The sequence below is a fragment of the Gorilla gorilla genome, chromosome 4 (assembly GCF_029281585.2).
Source record: "Gorilla gorilla gorilla isolate KB3781 chromosome 4, NHGRI_mGorGor1-v2.1_pri, whole genome shotgun sequence".
In the NCBI taxonomy this organism is placed as follows: Eukaryota; Metazoa; Chordata; class Mammalia; order Primates; family Hominidae; genus Gorilla; species Gorilla gorilla.
Window position 1 is genome coordinate 29,440,668 of NC_073228.2, and position 23,991 is coordinate 29,464,658.

At 49.6% G+C, this 23,991-nt stretch overlaps 2 protein-coding genes across 36 annotated transcripts in view; both read right to left on the reverse strand.

The window, feature by feature from the left end:
* MRC2 (mannose receptor C-type 2) overlaps positions 1 to 2,032 on the reverse strand; it is a 65,831-nt gene extending 63,799 nt beyond the window's left edge. The window contains exon 1 of the mRNA XM_019027779.4: positions 1,776 to 2,032. Coding sequence (XP_018883324.2) covers positions 1,776 to 1,893 — 118 coding nt within the window. The 5' untranslated portion in view covers positions 1,894 to 2,032. The remainder of the gene's footprint in view (positions 1 to 1,775) is intronic.
* A 13,639-nt stretch (positions 2,033 to 15,671) lies between these two features.
* TLK2 (tousled like kinase 2) overlaps positions 15,672 to 23,991 on the reverse strand; it is a 142,701-nt gene continuing 134,381 nt past the window's right edge. For 34 of the 35 annotated variants that reach the window (XM_055386925.2, XM_055386926.2, XM_063706207.1 and 31 more), the window contains 3 exons: positions 23,130 to 23,241; positions 21,198 to 21,305; positions 15,672 to 16,946 (listed from right to left, as the gene is read on the reverse strand). In XM_055386925.2, the coding sequence (XP_055242900.1) occupies positions 16,773 to 16,946; positions 21,198 to 21,305; positions 23,130 to 23,241 (394 nt within the window). In that variant the 3' untranslated portion in view covers positions 15,672 to 16,772. Of the gene's footprint in view, positions 16,947 to 21,197; positions 21,306 to 23,129; positions 23,242 to 23,991 lie in introns of those variants that run through there. The other variant, XM_063706209.1, reaches the window with a different exon arrangement.

The following is a 23,991-nucleotide window of genomic DNA, read 5'->3' on the forward strand; positions in this document are numbered from 1 at the left end:
CAGGCTTCCCAGGGTAGGGCCCAGTGGAATTTGGCAGGGCAGGGGCAAGCGCACTCTGGGCAGAGGGCACAGTTCCGAGGGAAGGAACCTGCAGCAGCTCCATCCTCCTCCTGCTCAGCTGCTGCTGGAAGACCTCACACTGCCTGCCACCCAGATCCAAGCCTCCTCAGGCTGTGGTCAATGCACTGCCAACGGGAAGGAGACCCTCTGAGGCTATTCATCCCTGGACACAGCCCCAGGGAGGGCCAGGCACAGAGACCAGGAGGAGAAGGGACACTCCAGGCGTCCTTGTCCTCCCTGACCGGGCCTCTCACCAGGCACTTCCAGCCCCCTCTATGAAAAGCTCCAGGGGGAAAGGCCGAGTCAGCACTCTGGCCACAACTCTCTCCCAGGGCCTGGCTTTAAAGTGTGCTCTGGAGCTCTGGGAACGGTCATCCTCCCCACCCCTTCCCACCGCCTGCCTCCTGAGGCCCTGCGCAGAGGAGCAGAGGAAGGCAGGATTGCGAGGAGGTAGGGGAACTGCCTGTGAGGCCGCCCTGCAGTGGGTTAGGGGGTTACCCCGCCTGGTTTGTGTCTGTCCCACATTCAATGCCAGGTGGGCCCAGAAGTGCCCCGGGGGTCTCTGGTTGGTGTGAATGTGGGTCACCGTGGCCCCCACCTTTCCCATCTGGCAGATATGTCTCTTGTGCCTACGTCACGCCAGGCCAACCCAGCAAGCACGGGCCAGGCTGGAGGCCCCAGACTCTCCAGGGGGCTGTCTGGTCCTTGCACAAAACTGCAGACACTGCACGGACTGTCCCCATCCCCCAATTAAACAGCCAGCAGGACCAAGCTGGGCCGGGCGATTCCCCGGTTCACTCCAGACACCCCCACCCCCACTCCCCCAGGAAGTGGATCTTTCCTTTCAACTCTTAGATTCTTGGCGAGGGATCTGTCTGTCCCCACACTTCACTGTTACCCCTGAATAAGGAGCAGGAAGAGAACGGCACAGTTTTGGGGTTTTCTGATTTTTGTTTTGTTTCCTGTTCGTTGGGTTTTAAAATCTTTAGCAGCTCTTTTGCCGCTCAAGATCTGTCCCCTCTGGAGGGCCACTAGAGTGCCCAGAGCTGCCCACGCTACGCAACATCACAGCACGGCGGCGCCCAGCCTGTTGCTGCGTCCCAGTGGCAGGAGCCTCCTCACAGGGCTGCCGAGCTCACGCGGGGCGGATGCCGCGCGCCACAAGCCTCCTTGAAGACTAAGTGCGGAAAAGAAAATATCAACGCCCACGAGATGCAGGGGGCGGGGGGAAGGTGGGGGAAACGAACCCTCGCGGATAGTTGGAAAGCCGTCCTAACGCATCAGTCCTGGGGCAGAGCGAGGAGACTGGGCCCGGGAACTCCCGGACAGAGAGCCCTGGCTCCCCGGGCGCGCCCTGCAGGTCCCCTGCCAAGGACGGGTCGGCGCCGGGTGGTCCGGGAGCGCCATGCGCGGGGGTCCTCAAGAGCCCACCCGCTTCCTCCTAGGCTGCTGGAGTCCCCCGCGCTCCCCTCCCCCGCCGCCCGCCACATCTGGTTCCACTCAGGTCCTCCCCCACCTCTAGGCGCGCTCCTCCTCCCCTCTCCTCCCCCGCTTTCAGAAAAGCGGAGACGAGTTTTAAAAACCCAGTCACACACACACGCACACACGCTTCTGGAGAAAAGAGGGGGGAAAAGGAGGGAAAAGTCGAGAGCGGCCCGCGCCTCGGCGCTCCCCCCGCCCGGGCCCTGAAGTTGGCCAAGTTGGCAGCGCCTTACCCGGGAGGGCGGCGTCCCCAGGGGCGCCGGGACGGCCGAGGTGCAGGCACCCGAGGAGCAGGACGCAGCGCAGCAGGTGACGAGGCCAGGGCGCGGGGGCCGGCCGGCCGGGCCCCATCCCCGAGCGCGGCGCTCAGTGGACGCGGGGACCGAGGGCGCACGGGCGCAACGCGCTGTGGCAGCCCCGAGGCTGGGCTGTGATGACCGCCCGCAAGGGGCTCGCGTCCTCCTCCGGGTCGGGACGAAGTGATGCCTCCCGGGGAGGAGGAGGGAGGAGGCAGCCCGGGCGGAGGGAGGGCGGAGGGAGGAGCGCAGAACCGGGGAGGAGGGTTCGAGGGGTAGAAGGGAAGGGAAGTGGGCAGCGTGGGAGGGGAAGGGGAGGAGGCGCGGGTCTGGGGCGAGAGCGTCGGGAGGGAGAGAAAGGGGTGGCGGAGAGGAGGACACGCCGGGTCCAGGAGGACCCCAGCGTGCGCCCTTTCTCTTGCTGCTCTGTTTCCCAGTCTCTCCCCGCCTCGCCTTCCCTGTCTTCTGTCCCGGCCAGGAGCCCCAGACGCTGCGTCACAACTCCCCCGCTGGCGCGGGCGGGGAAGCAACTGCAAAACTTTCCGCAAACTTCACGGCGTGGTGGGACCTGGGCTACGAGGTCCGGCCAGCCCGGGGCGGGGGCGTGCAGCTGACCCAGGTGGCCAGACCCGGGCCGCCAGCATCCGCCCCGCCATCCCGCCTCTTTCTGCGGACGTCTCCAGCAGCACAGCATCCCCTACCTCCATGCCGAGGAGGACCCCTCCCCCGGTCTGGTGGGGAAGGGGCGGAGCCCAGGGCCTGGCCACCAGGGCGAAGATTGGGGGAGGGGGAGGCAGAGCCCTTGTTATGTGTGCGGAGCGCAACAATTCTTGCACGTCTTGTTTTAGCATTTTCGTGACCCCTGTGTCAGTGTCCCCGGTGCAGGAGTGTAGCACTTTTGCTTGTTGGGGCTGCATCCAGAAACCTGGGGAAAATCTGTCCACTGGACGTCCCAGAAGACCGGCATCATCATTCCCACCAACTGGACTGCTGGCCGGTAGCAAAAGACCAGCTGGAAATTTCATAAAAGGTTAGACAATCCACAGTTACTCAGTGTTACGCAACAGATCTCTGCAGCACAGAGCACGAACTGGGGAGTCAGGATGCTGGAGTCCAGCCCTGCCTCTCTGCGGATTCCCTGCCTGACCTTGGGAAAGCCTCTTGGGGTCTCGGGACATAGGGCAGGACTGAGACGTTGAGACCCCAAGTGCAAAGAAGACACATTTCTCCTACCACGAGCAATCAGAAACACTATGAAACTGTAATATGGGCCGGGTGCGGTGGCTCACGCCTGTAATCGCACTTTCGGAGGCCGAGGAGATTGAGCCCAGGAGTTGAAGACCAGCCTGGGCAACATAGGCAGATCCCATCTCATTTTGTTAATATAAAATTTTTAAATAATAATAAAACTGTAATATAAATTGTATTGTTTCCTATCTTGTCCACCTTGGTATGTTTTTTGGAAATAAATTCAATTTTTTTCCTTTTTATTCCTCCTATCTTGGGTAAATGTTTCCCCAACTCTGCAGTGGGGGTGTTGGGTCAGAAATGCTCACTCGTCTCTTCCCATCTCTGTCAGGCTGAGGCTCTTGGTAAACAGTCCAGTGGTAATAGAGCCTCGAAGCAAGCCCCCGCTGAAATCCCCTAGAGGCCCCTGGAAAGGGTCCCATTAGCCACCCTTTGGTTAGCAGCCAGACCAACAAAGCCCCTGCACTCCACGGCTAGCTTCAGCAGGTCCGACAGGGCCAGGTCCCTTCTGGTGGCTGTGGCTCCACTGCCCCTTGGGACATGTCTTCTTGGTGTGGCGTGTTCTGGGATCTCAGTCCTCTGCACACAACAGGCCATGCTGGAGCTGCCTCAGAGGTCCCCCTCTTGGCCTTCCCTCTTGCACAATCCGGTAATCTCTGAAGGATTTAAGGATTTGCCGGCTAAGCTGCTCTCTCGCTCTCAGAACACAGGATACTCCTTCCCCTGAAACAGGGCCGGATTCCCCCTTCTCCAGCAGCTTGAGTAGGTTTCGGCGTTTCCTGCCGGCCTTCCCTCCTACTATCAGTGGCAGGACAGAAGCCCACCCCTTGACATCACCAGCGCAGAGCATGGAGCTCACCAATTGCCGGCACCAGGTCCCGCCATGCCCGGCACACAGGAGGTGTGCTCTCTTCACCCACCGGCTCAACAAGCACCGACTGCTAGCCCTGTGCTAGCTGCTAGACAAAGAGAGATGGGCAAACACAGTTGCAGCCCTAGAGGAGCCTCATTTAGTGGGGAAAATAAACGTTTTGCCATATTCCAGGCAAAGAAGACGCAAGGGCTGAGCATCACAAAAGTGTGCTGCTCTCGCAGGGACAAAGGTTGGTTCAAGCTTCTAAGGCCCAGTTCTAGTCTCTGTCAAGGGTGAGACTTCCTCCTCCAGTGCGACATGGTTCCACACTGTGTTCCACTGACTTCTGCTGATATCTGCAGCTGCCAACTGCTTTTGATCTTGACTTTGGGGCAGAAAGCGGGGAAACATCTGGGAGATTCTCCCTGTGGAGAATCCAGGCCAGTTCCCTACTGCATAAAGATCCTGTGCAGGCTCAGTTGTCAACAGAACATGGTCACAGTCTGTAGGAGTGTTGGGTGTTGTGAGCAGCATGGGACTTTCGAGGAACCCCTCATCAACACCCAGACCTTCATCTGCTTCCAAAGAAGGGCCAGCGTCCTCTGTGCCCACAGCCTCCTCACCATTCCTGTGCCCACAGTTGAACAGCCGTTTATTGAGGGCCAGTATGTGTCAGGCATCAGGCTAGATGCTGGAGACTTAGTGAGGTCTCTGACTTGTCCAGGGGATTTTTGCCAAGATGGTATTCCCTATCGTGGAACTGAAGCTGAGAATGGTTCTCCCCTAGATGCTGACCGTCAGCCAGCAACAGGTACTGAGGGTGATATGGTTTGGGATCTGTGTCCCCGCCCAAATCTCATGTCAAATTGTAATCCCCAGTGTTTGAGGTGGGCCCTGGTGGGAGGTGATTGGATCATGGGGGTGGATTTCTCATGAATGGTTTAGCACCATCCTCTTGATGCTGTTCTCATGACAGTGAGTGAGTTCTCACGAGAACTGGTCATTTAAAAGTGTGCAGCACCTCTCCACTCTCTGTCTCGCTCCTGCTCCAGCCATGTGAACTGCTGCATCCCTTCCGCCATGATTGTAAGTTTCCTGAGGCCTCCCTAGAAGCTGAGCAGATGCCAGCATCATGCTTCCTGTACAACCTGTGGAACCATGAGCATAAACCTCTTTTCTTTATAATCACCCAGCCTCAGATATTTCTTTTTTTTTTTTTGAGACCAAGTCTCACTCCGTTGCCCAGGCTGGAGTGCAGTGGTACAATCTTGGCTCACTGCAACGTCCACCTCCTAGGTCCAAGCGATTCTCCTGCCTCAGCCTCCTGAGTAGCTGGGATTACAGGCGCGTGCCACCACGCCCAGCTAATTTTTTTTATTTTTAGTAGAGAGGGGTTTCACCATGTTAGCCAGGCTGGTCTCGAACTCCTGACCTCAGGTGATCCACCCGCTTCAGCCTCCTAAAGTGCTGGGATTACAGGCGTGAGCCACCACACCCGGCCTGGTCTCAGGTATTTCTTTATAGCAATGAGAGAATGGTCTAATCCTGTATTAGCATTACCCATTAGCAGACCCCCTGTGGGTCTGCTAATTTCATCAAAACCAGTTTACGCCAGGTGTGGCGGTTCAGGTCTTGTAATCCCAGCTCTTTGGGAAGCCAACGTGGGAGGATCACTTGAGGCCAGGAGTTAACAATCAGCCTGGGCAACATAGCAAGACCACACTTCTACAAAAATTTTTTAAATTAGCTGGGCGTGGTCATGGTGGTATGCACCTGTAGTCCTAGCTACTTGGGAGGCTAAGACAGGGGAAGTACTTGAGCCCAGGGATTTGAGACTGGAGTGAGCTATAATCACCACTGGACTCCAGCCTGAGCAACAGAGCGAGATCCTGTCTTTAATCAATCAATCAATCAAACAGTTTAGTGGAAGGAGTACAGACTTTGGATCCAGAGAAACCTGAGTTCAAATCCTGGCTTTGCCATTTCCCAGCTTTGTAACCTGCAGCAAGTTATTAATGCTTTAACTCTGAGCTCACAATAATTCTTACTTCTAAGTGGGGCAACTTGAGATGTTTCCTACCTTGGGAGTTAAATGTTAAGTGTAAAGCAATGGCATGGCCCCTGGATGAATGGGGATGTTCAGGGAATGTGGTCTCCTCCATCTCCCATCTTCCTTTGCCATTTGGACATCAGGGTCCTTACCCTTCACCCTGCCTGTCTCTCCCCTACCCTCCCACCCTACCCTGCCCATGAAATCTGCACAGATCAGTTTTATCGGATTGTAACATTGAGTTTTACTTTGCCTGGGAAAACAATACAACATCCCTGCATTTTCTGAACATCTCCATATTTAATTGTGTACAAAAATGGTACCCTAAAGTGTAAAGTAATCTAATAAGAAGCATGCTCACTTTGGCTAATAAATGTGTGTCCATAAACAGCTCGGCATGGGGCAGTGGGGTGAGTCCAGGCCTGGGGAGTGGAGGTGAGTGGGAGTTCCGGCTCTGCCATTCACTAGCCACATGTCCTCGAGCAAGTCATTTCCCTTCCCTGAGTCTCAGGTGCCCTGTGAGGTGTAAGTTTTGGTGTCATTACTCACTGTGCTTAGGGATCCTCTGGCATTACTCTCCTCTTCTCTGGTTCTGTGGCTCAGCAGCCTCTCCAGCCAGAGGGTTCCCAGGGGAGCAGAGCACCCCAGCAGGCCAGGTCTACAACAGAAGCTTAGGAAAGAAGAACTCAAGACAGGGAGGGAAAATGCAACTGGATGGCTTGGTAGGGTAGGAGGCTATAAAGAAAGACTTAGGCCGGGCACGGTGGCTCACGCCTGTCATCCCAGCACTTTGGGAGGCTGAGATGGGCGGATCACAAGGTCAGGAGTTTGAGACCAGCCTGGCCAATATGGTGAAACCCCTTCTCTACTAAAAATACAAAAATTAGCCGGGTGTGGTGGCAGGCGCCTGTAGTCCCAACTACTCAGGAGGCTGAGGCAGAAGAATCACTTGAACCTGGGAGGCAGAGGTTGCAGTGAGCTGAGATTGCGCCACTGTATTCTAGCCTGGGTGACAGAGTGAGACTCTGTCTCAAAAAAAAAAAAAAAAGACTTGGCCAGTCCTTGCCTGAGGCAACTAGAAAAGAGGCAGTGACCCCAAAGGGTTCTGTATGACCTGCCCCACCCTGCACCTTCTCCAAGCCAGGGAAGAGGACTGGCCAAATGTGGGGCTGGCCCAAGTGGGTCTCACCCTCTCTTCTCCCTGGCTCCTGCATCTCAAATCCCCGGGGCTCCACTCAGGCAATCCACTCCAAGTCCATCTGGCTACACCCTCGTCTACACCACCAAGGATCCTAGAGGGGACTGGGCTAAAGAGGGAAGGAAGAAGGCAGGCTCAGGATCCAGAAAGACCCACAGTTCAGTATCTAGTTCAACCTCTTCCAAGGGTAACTTAAAGGAACTATTTTTTCCCACACCCACATGACTGGGGAACCTTATAGCTGGTCTGTCTTCTCTTGACTGGTCCACCCAGCCCTCCTCACCATTCATCCAGCCACAGTTACAACCTGACAAAAATTCTGCCCACTTTCTCTAGGTTCTTTCCCTTCTCCCTTCTGTGGAGAACACCTAGAAGGGCTCCCCGATCCCAGGAAAGCCTCTGAGTTTATATCCACTCACTTCCAACCCAAGGCCTGTATTAGAAGAGGAATCCTTAGGCCAGGCGGGGTGCCTCACGCCTGTAATCCCAGCACTTTGGGAGGCTGAAGCGGGTGGATCACCTGAGGTCAGGAGTTTGAGACCAGCCTGGCCGACATGGTGAAACCCCATCTGTACTAAAAATACAAAAAATTAGCCAGGTGTGGTGGCGGATGCCTATAATCTCAGCTACTCAGGAGGCTGAGGCAGGAGGATCGCTTGAACCCAGGAGGCGGAGGTTGCAGTGAGCCGAGATGGTGCCATTGCACTCCAGCCTGGGCAACAAGACCTGTCTAAAAAAGAAGAGGGATCCTTTAAAGGGACCCCAAATCCCAGCCTTTTCTCTACCAAGGGCTAAGAGATAGTTACCTCACAGTGTCTTCCAGGAAGCAGGAAGTACAGATTTCCTCTCCATGAGCCTAGGAATCTGGACATCGACTCTCACTTGGAGGAGCCAGCACGAAAACGTTGTGAGCTGCCAGCGGAGTAAGCTCAAAGCGGGAGGGCTCAGGACTGCGAACCCCGGCTGCAGCAGGGGTCACAAAGCAAATGACTCTCAGATCCTCGCTGGCTCCTGTCTCCACTGGGGAGGCTTGAGCAGGTCAGGAGCAAGCTGGCTAAGGGGAGCTCAGAGAAGGACAGAGGTTGCCCTGAGGCGCCGCAGTAAGGAAAAGAGGGCATCACAGAGCTGAGCTGAAGAACCAGTTGTGCATGAGTGAGATGGAGTCCCCAGAACTTTCTACTGCCCTCCCCAGCTGGGGAGGCGGGGAGGAAAGGGAGTCACTGAGATGGAGCAGGACGCCACTTAGGGCTCTGCTGGGCCTCCTAAGCATGGAAATAAAGGAAAAGTCTTCAGTCCCTTTTAAATGACATCCCCGGCACTTAGCTAGCCTTAAAAAGTCAATGAAGCCGGACACAGTGGCTCACACCTGTAATCCCAACACTTTGGAAGGCCAAGGTGGGGTGATTACTTGAGGCCAGGAGTTGGAGACCAGCCTGAGCAACATAGTGAGACCTGGTCTCTACAAAAATAAAATAGCAATCTGATAAATGTGAAGCTAAGTAACAATAGTCTCACAAGCAAGTCACTCACAAGGTGTTTTGATTCCCCATAGAAACTAAAAGATAACCTCTTAACATATCTTCTTGTGATGTTTCCAGAAACCTCCACCAGATGGAAAATGCCTCTATTACTATACAGACCTTAGATAAGGGGGAGCTGGGGACTGAACTCTGACCAGTGTTCTTTGCCACGAGCCAGACCAGTGTATATACCCTCCATGTATTTCTTGGTTTAAAATTTTGCCTGAAGCTTCTGCTATCCTGAAATGTAACCCCATCTTTAAAAACTCTTGCTTGTAAGCCACCAGGGAGTTCTGGTCTTTATTTTATTATTATTTTTGAGACAGAGTCTTGCACTGTTGCCCAGGCTGGAGTGCAATGGTGCAATCTTGGCTCACTGCAACCTCCACCTCCCAGGTTCAGGCAATTTTCCTGCCTCAGCCTCCCAAGTAGCTGGGATTATAGGCATGCGCCACCACGCCCAGCTAATTTTTCTATTTTTAGTAGAGATGGGTTTCACCATGTTGGCCAGGCTGGTCTTGAACTCTTGACCTCAGGTGATCCCCCTGCCTCAGCCTCCCAAAGTGCTGGGATTCCAGGCATGAGCCACCACACCCAGCCTTAGGGAGTTTGGGTCTTAAGCACTAGCTGCCTGTTCTTCTTATTAGGCACCAAACAATAAATATGCTTTTTCCCGCTGCAAATCTCAGCATCAGTGCCTGATTTTACTGCAATGGGCAAGCAGACCCCAGTTCAATTTGGTAACAGTATCACCCTGACTACTCTACAAGGGCCTCCCCTGACCTGAAACCGCAATGCCTCTGAGCCTGTCCCTGCACTGAGGATGAGGCCGAGCCAGGAGTCCAGGCCTCCTCTGAGCCACAGCTGTAGTTGGGCTGGCAGCTCTGCATCTTCACGATGTCACCCGAGATGCTCCGCGACCTTTCCCTCTGTCTCCCCAACTCAGGAAGGACAGGCAGGGTGAGGTTTCCTCTAGTCTCAGTACTTGAGCCTTCTAAGCAAGGCCCAGTCCCTGCCAACAGCTTTCTATGGCTCTCACTGATCCTGGCCCAGCGGAAGGCCAGGTTTTGCAGATGCAGAGCCTCCCCTGATCCATCCCTTCCAGCCCAGGCCTCTGGCGGAATAGAGCCTGGACCAGAACAGGAGCCAGGAGGCTTCATCCAGCTGGCCCACCACTTCCACCCTGTCCCAGGAGGCTGGCCCCACCTCCCTCAGCAGAGCAGCAAGTAGGAGACAGGGGCACCTGGGAAGCACTGCAATGTTTTCCAGCTGTTTAGTGGGTGGTGACCAGCATTTTCAAAGTGCAGTAAAACACTAAATGTCACAGTGCATTGCACGAGTTAAGCCCTGTGCTGGGGTATATGTTCTGGTTGAGATGTTAAGATGTTAGTCTGCTCACCTGACTGAGGAACTGCATCTGACACACTGCCCAGAGCTCCCCTTGGGTCTCACACCTAAGTTCCCTCACCCCACCTGTCTGGCTCTACGTCCCCTTCAGAGGCAGCGGCGTTCAGCTGGTCCCAGGCTTCCCAAGGGGCAGCTCATGCTGCAACAACACGATATGGTGTTTGGAGCAAGGGAGAGATGCACAAGGCGCTGTGACAGCCCAGAGGAAGGCTGGAGGTGACGCCTAAGCTGAGTTCTCCAAGATGCTCAGGCGGCCAAAGCGATGGAACGGCACTGGCAGAGGCCAGGATGTGTGAGATCATAGGGGCCCTGCAGTGACACACATTGTTTGTGAAGCTTCTAAGACCCTTTGCTGCTATGTTCCCCTCCTCAGCCTAGTGAACTCTGCTCCTCTCTCAAGGCCCAGCTCAGTACCCTCTCTCCATCCCCAGGGTCTCATCTCGCTCTTACGCAACTTCCCACCTCCCAGCTCCCACTCAGCTTCTCAGCTGTAAGTTTCCTTAAGGCAGGAGCCAAGCTGAGGGGCCTTTTTAACACCCACAAATCCTGGCCCAGTGCATTAACAGAAGGGCCCAACAGGTGTGTCTGAGTGGATGCATGAAGTTCATAGATGCGGCAGTTGTAGCTCAGAGTGGGAGTGCCTGGCTGAAGGTCACACAGCAAGTTGTGGAGTTGTGGCGTGAGCGCAGTCCTCACTCAGGGCTGTACTATGACCTTGTTCTACGATGCCAAAGCTGGGCACTTTTGTCCAGCTGACGTGGCAGAGAATGCCGGAGGAGGGGTATTGGTGTGCAGGTTGTGGGGAGGGTTGAGAGGGTCGCAGATGCAAAGGAGCAAGGCCTTCCTGGATGTGCTGCCCAGAGGCAAGCCCTGCTCTTAGGGCATGTGAGCCAGGCTAAAGGGCTCACGTCTGACACTATGACAAGCCAAGACCCCCACTAGGGGGACATCTATGTCCTCTGGACATCTCTCCTGGGGCCACTGTGACATGGAAGTGGCCACCAGCCTCACCCTCTGTTTTCTCCCACAACCCCTTTATGCCTTACAGCAACCTTAAGGAAGCCAAGGCAGAGGGTCCCATTCTCACTTACCCAATTAGGACACTCCGGAGCAGGAAGATGCAGTTTCTAGGGGCAGGACGGGCTTATGGCTTCCTAATCTATGAGCGTGACAGGAGCAGAGAGGGCTTAGGGAACAGGCAGCACTGACATTCTGCAAAGCCACGCCTCCATTTTCCCATCTAAGTTCACTTCCAGCCCAGGACTGCAGAGCCAGTCTGCTGCCCACACTGGCTGAGTCTCCCAGTAGATTTCTTCTGAGGGCCATAAGCCATGAGGCAGGGGAGGGACAAAGTGAAGGGAGTCTGGCGGAGGGGAGCCGAAGTGCAGCCCTTACCCACAGCAGCCTCTGCCCAAAAGATGGCACTCATAGACTCCACCTCACCCAGTGTTCAAGCCTGTAGGCCCTTCCTCCCCAGTCACTCCTGCTCCACCCACTGCTCGTACCAAACCTCTCTAGGCCTAAGTTTCCACATGTAAAATCAGAGAGTGGCTGGGCGTAGTGCCACAATGCTGTAATCCCAGCAATTCAGAAGGCTGAGGTGGAAGGATCACTTGAGTCCAGGAGTTCAACACCAGCCTGGGCAACATAACAAGAGCCTGCCTCCATAACAACAACAAAAAAAAAAAAAAAAGGAAAAGAAGGAAAAAACCCATCAAGTTGCCCCTACCTTGCATATGCCTAGGTTGTGAAGCAACACAGCCGAGAAACTTCTTTGCAAAGCACAAGTGCTAGAGCCCCTTCTCTCTGCTATCGACCTCTGCTCCCTCTCCAAGCAGCTTTCAGGGTGAAAAGCCTTGGATGGCACATGGGGAAGCCACCACAGCTGCAGACTGATTGCAAGGCTGAGGACAGCATAGCTCTCTAGATGGGCACTTCCCTCCACACCCAGGAGTCAGTCAGTCAGTCAGCCAGCTGCTCTCTGACCCCCTCACCACGGGGTCTTCTGCCCAGCGCCTCACACATGTACACACACACCCCTTTGCTGACTCCAGCCTGTCTCACACCCCTGCTGGGCTCCCCCAGCACAATAGCCCTCTTGTATTCCCTGCCCCCACCAGGTCCCAGACCTGCTCCCAGGCCTGCCTGTTTTTCCAGCCTCTGGCAGGTTCCCCCTACCCAACCACAGAACTCAACAGCAACCTGAGTCTCTAGCCACTCCCCACCTCTTTAACCCTCCTCCTCTTCCTGCGACCTCTTCTCTCCCAGCTTTCCAAAGAGCTGCAATCCAGCCCTGGCCCTCCTCACCCCTCCCTCATCCGGTGGGCCACGGTGGACTCATAAGCAGACCCAGGTCTTAGCCAGCTCCTTCTGCAGCCCTGGACCCCTCAGGTGAAAGGAAAATGTTATAAATAGTTGTTTTATATTTTAAGAGAAGGCCAAGGGTGAGAAGCTTTGCCCGAATGGGTGAATGTTTCTTCAGTGTATTGTTAGGTACTTGTGCAAGGGATATGTTGTAGGGGCCCTCCAGGTGCTCCCCATAAAGGCAACTATGTATGACATCATATGCTGTCGGACAGCCGACAGTGTTGGAGTTTTTTCCCAATGTAGAAAATAATAGTCCTGTCTTCCAAGTGGGTGAGTTCACAAGAGGCCTCATAGCCACCCTCTCTAATGACCCCACCCTTATTGCAGTAGTTGGCTGGCAGGAAGGGTGGCAGGACTGGTACTCTTCAGTGTCCATCCCGCCTGGGAGTCAGGTAGCCTACAGCGGTGTTCTCAAACTGGAGCCTGCATCAGCAACACCTGGAGGATGAAACAGCCTGTTAGGCCCCTCCCCTTCTGTTTCGGACGCAGTAGGAATGGGTGGGTCCTGAGAGTATGCATTTCTGTAAGCTCCCGGGTGATGCTGACGCTGCTGGACACCTTTGTCCATAGAGATGCTTCTCCCAGGTTCAGCCAAAAGCAGTTTTGGAGCCAGGGGAAGAGGAGATTGCTGGCCTTGTAAGATAGAGGTTGATACTGAACCTCAAGCCAAAGGGGCAGTCTCTTCAAAGGTCTGCATGTGGTATGTGGTGAGTAGAAGGCTCTGAACCTCACACTAGTGAACTTGGGGTTCCACTACTAGATCTTGTGATCTTTTTTTAAACCACATTTTTTGATTCCCCTCTTATGAGCAAGCCAGGCACTTTACATATCTTATCTCTACTCCTTACTCCCACAGTGCAAGGAGATATCTCTGAAGCTTGCAGAGGTGGGGTCTAAACCCAAACCTAATTTTAAAGTCTAGGCTCTTAACCCTTCTGTGATTCTGCCTTAAGAAATGAGGCAGATAGCTTCGGCAATGAGAATGATAGAAGGAGGGAAATAGAACCCTTTTTTAGATAGCTGACATGTACAGGTCTGCCACAGAAGTGGGGACATACAGCTCTTCCTGGTGAGTCTCCATCTAAAGCTGCCCATCTCACACTGCACGAGCCCAGTTCCTTCCCTCCTGGGCCCTTACTCCCTGACTGCTGACTCCTAGATTGCCAGGCCTTCCCTGTCCTGTTCACTGTATTCCCACCAACAAGCATCATTCCTGGCACACTTGAAGGTACCAAAGGTGTTGCATGAATCAACACATTCCCACGCCTGCAATGCCCTGAGACTCAGCCTGTTGCCAGGATTCTCCCAATCTACACCCTAGGTGGTCAGGTCCCTGCGTGAAGCTGGAGAACTAGAGTCAAATCAAGAGGCTGGGAAATTTGCTTCTTAAAACTTATTTTAATATCCTTCTTCCCTCCCCCATCCCATTGGGAAAAGGCTAAAACAATCTGGATGGGTTTAATTACAAATTAATACATACTGTCATTGTGTAAAGTAAATCAACATTGTGGCAACAAGGGACTATTCTTGGAAAAAGTGAAACCCATATTAACAAAATATGTCATGGAAGAACCCCACTTAGTGATTTCACTGGCTGCTTGAAAGACAGTCAATGGAAAGGTCAATGTTCTGCATGTTCTCTGGGGCTTGTCCATGCCTCGGAAGAAGGTCTTGCCCAGACTCAGCCAAGCCTAGTTAGCTCCAAACAGGCCCTAGACCAAAAAAGCAAGGGAAGAGGGCATCCTTTCAATAGGATAAGGGTAGAAAGGGCAGATTGAAAGATAAAATCCTGCAGCTTCACTTAAAAGCCCACGGGGAAAAAAAAGGCAGGAAGTTACTGGGAAGGCTTAAAGAAAGACGCAGCATTTTTTCAACGTTAAAAAAATGTTAAAAAATTAAAAAACAAACAAATCAACTGCAAGATCATTGGAGAGGAAGAAAAAAGGAATAGAACTTCATTGTTTTCAGTGAGTTTGAACACGGTCTCAGCTTCATCCATGTCTTCATTATGCAGACACCATCCTCTCAGCACTGTGCTCGACCTGTGAGACCCTTTGCTTAGCAGCTTGAAGGAAATGTTTTTTAAAAAAAGGTACTATACACACATACATAAATGCACACGTTTATATGTGCATGTGTATATACATATAAATTGTAATAAAGTAGTTTTAGAAAGCTGGGGGTACCAAGGCCTCTGGGGTTGACTTCCTTGCATTCAGAATTCCACAGGATGATACCTACCCATGAACTTCTCTCCAATTTGAAACACTCCATCTTCCCTTAAGATCGCCTGATACTGAGGAGACTGAGGCAGGTCCACAAAACAAACGAAGGTCCTAGAAAATGTGTCATCAGTGACACTGTTCACATGTGAAAGGAACACTAGAGTCATGAGTTATTTGAGAGCTCTCTACCCTTTCTGACTCTCCCTCCCTGCCCAGACAACTCGCAGGCCGGAATACTACATCTTTAAATATTTCTGGCTAAGCCCTCGCCACATATGTCAGTAACATTCCAAGCTGGCGACCACATGTTCAGGCTCTTGGCTCCCTCCCTCTCTACTGAGGAGTGCTCTGCTGTTTCAAGGGCACGGTGGGGCCACCCGTCTCCCATTTCAGCTCCATCTTCAGTTGATCATACATCTCAGAAACAACCAAATTAAAAAAAGAAAATTGGTGCCAAAAGAATGTTCATATTTGAAACATCTATTTCTCCTTTTTTTTTTTTTTTTCTGAGACAGAGTCTCATTCTGTCGCCTAGGCTGGATTGCAGTGGTGCCATCTCGGCTCACTGCAACCTCCGCCTCCTGGGTTCCAGAAATTCTCCTGCCTCAGCCTCCCGGGTAGCTGGGAGTAGAGGCGCACGCCACCACGCCAGGCTAATTTTTGTATTTTTAGTAGAGATGGGGTTTCACCATGTTGACCAGACTGATCTCGAACTCCCGACCTCGTGATCCACCCACCTCGGCCTCCCAAAGTGCTGGGATTACAGGTGTGAGCCACCAGGCCCGGCCTGAAATATCTATTTCTTTTCAGATTATTTTTAAAATTCCATTTGATGAATCTTTTAAAGTGAGCTAGACAAAGTGTGTGTGTACATGCACACACAGACACACACCACCACACACCCACAAAATTCAGAGGCTTGGGGGGAAGGTTGTTTGCTGCCAAAAGATCTAACAGAAGAAAGCTTATGTGCTGATCAAGTTTTAATAACGTGGTTAACAAGAAATGTACACCATTTAGCAAGCACACAAAGACTATGGGTAGGAACTACTGATCCCTGGAGTGTCTGGCTCCCAAGCCCATTTTCTGCCTACCTTTGGCATAGCTTCATAGTTACTACATTCAGAGAATCCAAGAGGACTGCATGGACAGATGAACCTTTATTTAAAAAAATAGCACTTCAAATAAATTAAAAGGGACAACCGTCAAGTGTTCAAATTGTGAAGAAATAGTTGAAAACCTAGAGAGACTCCAAGCTGCAGTCTTCTAACCTCATTCTTTGTCCAATGGCAAAAACCCACACATCTCAGTACTCCCACTCAATTTTTTCCCTACTGAGATGAGGGAAGCAATTGCAAACAGGAGACCAGACGGAGGAGAAAGCTGCATCTGATTGGAATGAACATTGCCACGTACTTGCTAATACGGGTTTCACTTTATGACCAAATGTATTCTTTCAAAAATAAAAAAGGGGAGAGGGAAGCTGCATGTTTTTAAAAACTGAAATTATTTAGGGATAAAACACTAACTCTAGTGCCTTTAACGGGCAATAGCAACTTTTTTCCTCCGAAGTCAAACACCATCCCCAGCTGAGCCTTTGTGCTACAAGCTTTTCAGGAGATGTTACCTAAACTTTATTAAAAGAAAAGAACAAGTTTAAATATAGACACTGGACTAGCCCAGTCTGTATTTTCAAGTCCACATTCTTCATCTGAAGCACTGCATCAGGGACCCCCCTGAGTCTGCATGTTTTCAAGTTCACAGTACATGGAACCAGTTTTTCTTTTTAATTTTTTCCTCACTCAGAGCAGCCACACACAGTGGCCGTTGACGCTGGAACCTCGGGCGGGGCCTTTTCCTACAAGGCCTGGCCGGAGCTGCCCAAGGTTTCTCCTCAATGAGAATCGATGCTGTCATGCTCTATGGATGGGAAAAAAGCAAGAAAATAAAAGCACCTGGTACAGGTTTCATCAGATCCATTCGGATTTGCTATGTTCCAAACCCGCTGCTGAATGCCATTTGTCCACTTTGTGTGTGTTGAACAGTTTGTGGCCTTGGAGTCAGTCTCAATTAGAAGAACTGTTATTGGACGCCCCAGAGGTTGATGCAATAGCAGCTCCAGCAGGGCTACTCGTAGAGACTGACTTTCGGATGTGAGGCAACAAGTAGGGATCACAGGCCAGCTGCTGGACATCAATGCGGTCCTCCTTTCGGTAGGCCAAGCATCGTCGAATAAACGCCTGCAAAGGAGAGTTTCTTGAAGACAGAGGCAGATAGTCTTGGCACCCCTGGAGGGAACCCTAAGGCTCTCTATCGGCTGCCAGGGCCCAGAGCAAATATCAACTAAAGAGAAGGGGCTTAAGGCCTTCCTCAGAAATCACCAGGCAGACCCAAAGAACACAAGGGAAGGAGAAGCACCAACAGAAGTACCTCTCTGCTGCCACCAATCCCTTCTCAGACAGAAAGGGCCGAGCCATTACTGAAGGGAGGAAAAAGGAAGCACGACCTCTAAATACTCCTGTCCCCAAAGCACTAAGACCAACAGAAAAAAAAAAAAAAAAATCTCTCTTTGTCTTCGCTGGTTTGGATGGGAACGATCTAACTTCACGGTCCTCCATCTACAAACCATGGCCTCATGTGAACTTCCTGAGGAAGCGAAAATTCTGTCACCATATGAAGTGTCAGGAGACACACAACGACTAACACTATGATGTGTCACAGGTTATAAAATTATTTCCCTGTGTCATAAAGGGAAACGTGAAAAGGACTTGCATCTGCAATAATACTGTAGACCCAAAAATGCAGTGAGTGGGGTTGCACACGGAATTCCAGTTGACTGCCAATATGGAGGCTATGTAGTTTTAGTTTCTGTAAGTCTTAGCATAAAGGCCCTTATATAGATTATCTGTCTTTTCCTGCTTTCTTTCTTCCTATTTTTTAGCTAGTTGTTTAATCAGTTTCAATATAACTATTTTAAATAAATTAATTTAAAAAAATCTAAAACGTCATTATTACAGAAACTCAGTATTTTACATGAGGGTGACAAGGATGTGATGTGTCGGTACAGATAGGTTCATTGGCTCTCTCGAATGGACTGCTCTGGCAGGGGATGTCGATGCAGAGGCTGTGCATGGGTACAGCAGGCAGTATAAGGGAACTCTATACTTTCAGTTTTGCTATGAGCCTAAAACTGCTCTAAAAAGTAAAGTTGATTTGAAACAAAATCTACAACATGAATCAAGCTACTGATTTTTTGGTTTTCCCCCATGTTTGATAAACAAATTAATAATACAATGCCAATCCTGGTTTTTCAAAATTAAAAACTTACAGGTACTGGCTTGGTTAAAGCATTTGGAAGATAAAAACAATTCACAGAAATGAACATAATGATCCTTGGCCTTTAAAAATGAGCCTTTCTAGGTGAAAGACAAGGAATTGGAGTTAAACAGGTTATCTTGGCTTAAATACTGGTCAAACTGTTTTTTAAAACTTTTTTTAGAGACAAGATCTCGTTCTGTCACCCAGGCTGGAGTGCACGGGCATGATCATAGCTCATTGTAGCCTCAAACTCCTGGGCTCAAGTGATCCTCTACCTCAGACTCCCAAGTAGCTAGGACCAAAGGCGTGCCCCACCACATCTAGCTACTTTTAAAATATTTTGTAGAAATGGGTCTCACTATGTTTCCCAAGCTGGTGTCAAACTTGTGGCCTCAAGCAATCCTGCCACCTCATCTTCCCATAGGATTACAGGTGTGATCCATGGCACTCAGCCAAGTAAACTTCATTTACCTTGAATTTTCTCTGTAGCTGCCAGTGTCAGCTCTTAAAACAGCAATCAACTCACATAGTTGCCCTGATTAAAACCTGCAACTGCCTTCCCTCACACTTACCCTCACCCTCCTGCCTCTCTTACCACCTTCCCATTTGCTCTGTGGACCTGCAAAAAGCTCATTCTCACATCTGAGCTTCTCTCTGCTAAAATACTTTCCCCTGCAGATCTAACGGCTCCTGCAAATCATGGCTCCCACCTTCATACCATTCAAGATACTGCTCAAACTGTCACTTCATCTTTGAGGCTTCCCTAACCATGCCATCAAAAAAAGAGGTTTCCACCTCCTCATCCCCCTACTCTGATTTATTTCTTCATAACATGTGTCACCATCTGAAATGTATCCACTTTTTGTTTTATTGTTTTTCTCATAAGTGGACTATAAACTCCTTAAGGGTAGGGAACTGTTCTGCAGAGTTCACTACTACATATTCGATTCCATCTCCACTACCCGGAATAGTGTCTTAGTGTTTCACAGGCATTCAGTAAATATTTGTTGTGGGAGGACAGGAAGAGAAGAGGGTAGGATTAGGAGAAACAGGGACACAGGAGATAATGCACGGAAACGTTTGGAGATACTTCTGTATTCTTCATAACAAGTTCATCTAACAGACTCTAAAGTTTTGGAGACATTTGTTCACCTGTTTATTGAATAAACATGAAAATTTGACAAAAGTTATATTATATAAAGAAATAGTCTTGAAAAACCTGACAGATTAGGAGAATTAAACATCTACCAGACAACGTATTCAAGTCCCTCAGTATCGACTCTGGGTGGCAGCTGTGGCGTGGGTAGTGAGAGCAGCTAGCTAGAGAATCTGCCAAGGGTTAGGTGCTACCAGTCCTCTTAAACCTCACAACCACCCTTCTCTTTTTCTTTTTTTGAGACAGGGTCTCACTGTGTTGCTGAGGCTGGAGTGCAGTGGCTATTCATAGGTATGATCATAGCACATTACAGGTGCACAGCGCTGCACCTAGCTACTAACACCTTTTAAGGAAGATGTTTTTGTCTCTGTTTTTATGGATAAGGAAAAGCAGCTTAAAAGGTTTAACTTGCCTAAAGTTACACAGCTACTACTGAGTGTAGAGCTGACACCAAAATTAGGTTAACCAGGCTTCAAAGCTGAGCCTCTCTCCAGCTCTCCTAGGACAGTCAGGAAATCAGCATTTGCCTTAGGGATGTGTCATGGGACTTCTCCCTTGCAGATTTGATTTCTTGGTTACGCAGTACTTAAACTGTTGAACAATGGGGACAGGGAGCCATCAGTCAGGAATTATAAACAACTGCTAAAGATGTTAATTCTTACCCTGTGACATGGCAGCTAAACCACTTGGAAAAGAGGTTCTTTCCTAACCTATGTCACATAGGTACACTGTGAGGGAACAGCAGAGATCAAACACCGAAAAAAGAGATTAGACTTGTAACTGGCTGGGCACAGTGGCTCATACCTATAATTCTAGCACTTTGGAGGCCGAGGCAGGTGGATGGCTTGAGCCTAGGAGTTCGAGATCAGCCTGGGCAACGTGGCGAAACCCCTTGTCTACAAAAAATACAAAAAAATAGCCAGGAGCAGTGATGCGCACCTGTAGTCCCAGCTTCTTGGGAGGCAGAGGTGGGAGGATCACCTGAGCCTGGGGAGGTTGAGGCTGTGGTGAGCCGAGATAATGCCACTGCACTCCAGACACAGTGACAGAGTGAGACTCTGTCTCAAACCAACAACAACAAAAGACTTATAACTGCTCACTTTGACTTTAAAAATGCTAAATGACCACAGCACCCAATGGGGCTGGCTACCACTCACCTAAGTAGAACTGGTTAATAAATAGAGATAAATAAAATAGCAAGGAAAAAGTAGGCTGGCTACTAGAATCTTGGTTTACAGATGTGGCAAGGATGAGTGATTATTTATAGCTTCCTTTTCACCACTTCCCATTCCATGTTTCCTTTGCCTCACTGAGTTTTTTATGCCCTCACCAACTGCAACAGAATTTACTGCTTACCATTCACCTGACATTTAACCCTATAATGTTGATATGGTTTGGCTGTGTCCCCACTCAAATCTCATCTTGAATTGTAGTTCCCATAATCCCGTGTCATGGGAGGGACCTGGTGGGAGGTAACTGAATCATGGGGGTGGTTACCTAAGTTTCCTAAGGTCTCCCCAGCCATGCTGAGCTGAGTCAATTAAACCTCTTTCCTTTATAAATTACCCAGTCTTGGGTATATCTTTATTAGCAGCATGAGAACAGACTAATACAAATGCCTTAGTACTCTTACATAATTTCTCCTACATGGGCATTAGCTCCCCAGATTAATCATAATCCCTGAATACAGATGAAGCTGGGTATCTTTCGTGACATCCACACACCTGTTCTCTCTCAACTGGAGTCTGCTCTCCCTCCCTTTCTGACTCTAGGGAGCCTTTCCAGATTAAAACACCCACCTATCAACATTCCTTCTACTGGCACTGGGGATGGGATGGTCAGGGTGTAAGCAATGTTCTTCTGTCAAGTGTTCTTAGGAACATTAATTCATGCCTATCCTAATATTTTTATTAACTGCTGAATTTCACACTGAAGAATCCATCCACTATTACCCAAAAAAGTAATACAGAAAGCAAAGCAGTCGTTTCTGTTGGCCAATGGGTCAAACAAAACTTACCTTTGCTTCAGGTGTTACTACTGGCTTTGGCGGGAACTGCACTTCAGTAGCTTTAAGAATCGTATTCTCTTGTAGGATGTCTTGCTGAGACTGGTTATGGCCAAAAGGCTGTCACATAAAAACAAACAAATAAGGTGGGCCTCTGATGAAAATTATAGAGAAAACAATTCAATACCCCAGGGAAGGAAAAGGATAAGACATCTTCTAATTTGAATTGCTGCAAGGAACTCTGGAGACAATCCCCTCTAGTTCTCTCACTTTATAGATAAAAGGGGTTGAGAGCTCAGAGCATATGTAACTTGCTCACAGTTCAACTACCAGGTCAAAGCAGAGTGGGGACCAGACGCAGCATCTCCTATATCCTAATGCTCTGCTAAGCTTTGCTCACACCAGAGAAAAGGGAGATCTAGAGCAGGACCCAGCAACCTCACCTGCTCTGAGGGATACATGCGGCCCTAAGAAATACACACCTGTGCCTCAGGCCAACTCAAAAAACAGAAAAAGAGAAGGAAAGGAAGTCAAAACCAAGAGGGGTAAGGACAGAGTGGGAAAAAGAAAGAGTTGGGGTTACTTAATGGCTTCATCTATGCCGAGCTGCCATTTCCTTTGTCTTTTTTTTTTTTTTTGAGACGGAGTCTCGCTCTGTTGCCCAGACTGGAGTACAGTGGCACGATCTCAGCTCAGTGAAAGCTCTGCCTCCCAGGTTCATGCCATTCTCCTGCCTCAGCCTCCCAAGTAGCTGGGACTACAGGCACCTGCCACCACGCCCGGCTAATTTTTTTGTTTTGTTTTGTTTTGTTTTTGGAAATTTTAGTACAGACAGGGTTTCACCATGTTAGTCAGGATGGTCTCGATCTCCTGACCTCGTGATCCACCTGCCTCGGCCTCCCAAAGTGCTGGGATTACAGGTGTGAGCCACCACGCCTGGTCACCGAGCTGCCATTTTCTAATAAATTCTTAAAAACAAGTTCAACTCAAGTCTCTCTATACTGGTTCTACTGAGATCTCTCTCAAACAGTTATTTCTAGATAATTTCTACTGCTGTTATCGGCAGCAATTCAACATTGTCAGGGAATGTAAATAATAATTAAGCCTACTACCTCTGAATAGTTTCCCTGTTTTAGAGAGGTGAGATAGAAAAAAAAAAAAAAAAGACAGACAGACCAAGGAGAAGCTAAAGAGGAAGGTATAATCTGAATTAAGAGCCTGGTCTGGGGAATGTAATCAAAATATTAAGAATTCAAAGGAGACACAGAACTCCCATCTGGCTTACACCCACAGCCTACTGGGAAACACTGAAACAAACAAACACACAAAAACAGCAACAGGAACATAAATACACAAATGGATCCTAATATATACATTTATAAGGCATGTTCACAAGGAAAAACAAATATGACAATTCATTAGGTGTAGTTTACCACTTGTTGAAATATGTCACCTTGATCAGAGGTAACAATGAATACATCCTGACACCATCTCCCCAGTATAGAAATATAAAGCACGCTTTCATTAATAATAGGTTCAACTAATGGGATGGCTGGCGATAAAGATTCTGGGGATATTTTGAGTTTTGGTTCTTGGGGCCCCCAGGTTCTTGGGAAGATTGTATACTTTAATAAATAAACGATTTTTGTAAATCCCTATACTTACTATCAGAATAAATACATGTTCCAGATCTAATTGAGAACAGCAAAAGTGCATGTTTTTAACAGCCCAGCAGAACTCATTAGGTGCCCTAGGGTTGAGGATTTCTGCTTACGAATAAGGCTTGTATTATTAAGTCTGTATTTTCTTTAAACCACTCCTTTCAGGATTCTATTTTGTATAACCCAATAATTAACTCCAAGAGACTAATCCATACCAAGGCACTGTGTGTGTGTGTGCCACCCAAGAAAGAGATCAAGCTTCTCCATCAACCTTCTAACTTACCTTCCTTCCATAAAGACACTGATAGAAGATCACACCCACCGACCACACATCAACTTTATTTGAGATCTTTGGTGGTTCTTTCCCAACCACAAAACACTCTGGTGGTAAATACCTGGGACAAAAAAGAAATATAAATTATTAGAATAATGATCATATAAGTTTAAGACATGTACAAAAAGACAAAATAAAATATCTTGTTGAAAATAGAAATATCTTTTTTTTTTTTTTTTTGAGACAGGGTCTTGCTCTGTCACCCAGGCTGAGTACAGTGGCGTGATCATGGCTCATTACGGCCTCAACCTCCCGAGCTCAGGTGGTTTCCCCACCTCAGCCTCCCAAGTAGCTGGGATTAAAGGCAGGCACCACCATGCCTGGGTAGTTTTTTAAAAAAATTTGTAGCGGTGGGGTCTCACTGTGTTGCCCAGGCTGGTCTCAAACTCCTGGACCCAAGTGATCCTCCCAGCTCGACCTCCTAAAGTACTGGGATTATAGGTGTGACCCACCACACCTGGCCAAAATATATGAATTTTAACAGCCAACTTAGACTTATATGGAAAGTCAATGAAAAGACACTCTAGGCGGGGTGTGGTAATCCCAGCACTTTGGGAAGACAAGGCCAGCAGATCGCTTGAACTCAAGAATTCGAGACCAGCCTGGGCAACATGGCGAAACCCTATCTCTACTAAAAATACAAAAATTAGCTGCGCCTGGTAGCACACCCCTGTAGCTCCAGCTGCTTGGGAAGCTGAGGCAGGAGGATCACCTGAGCCTGGGGGAGGTTGACTGCAGTGAGCCAAGATCATGCCACTGCACTCCAGCAAGAGAGTGAGACCCCCATCTCAAAGTAAGAAAAGACACTCTA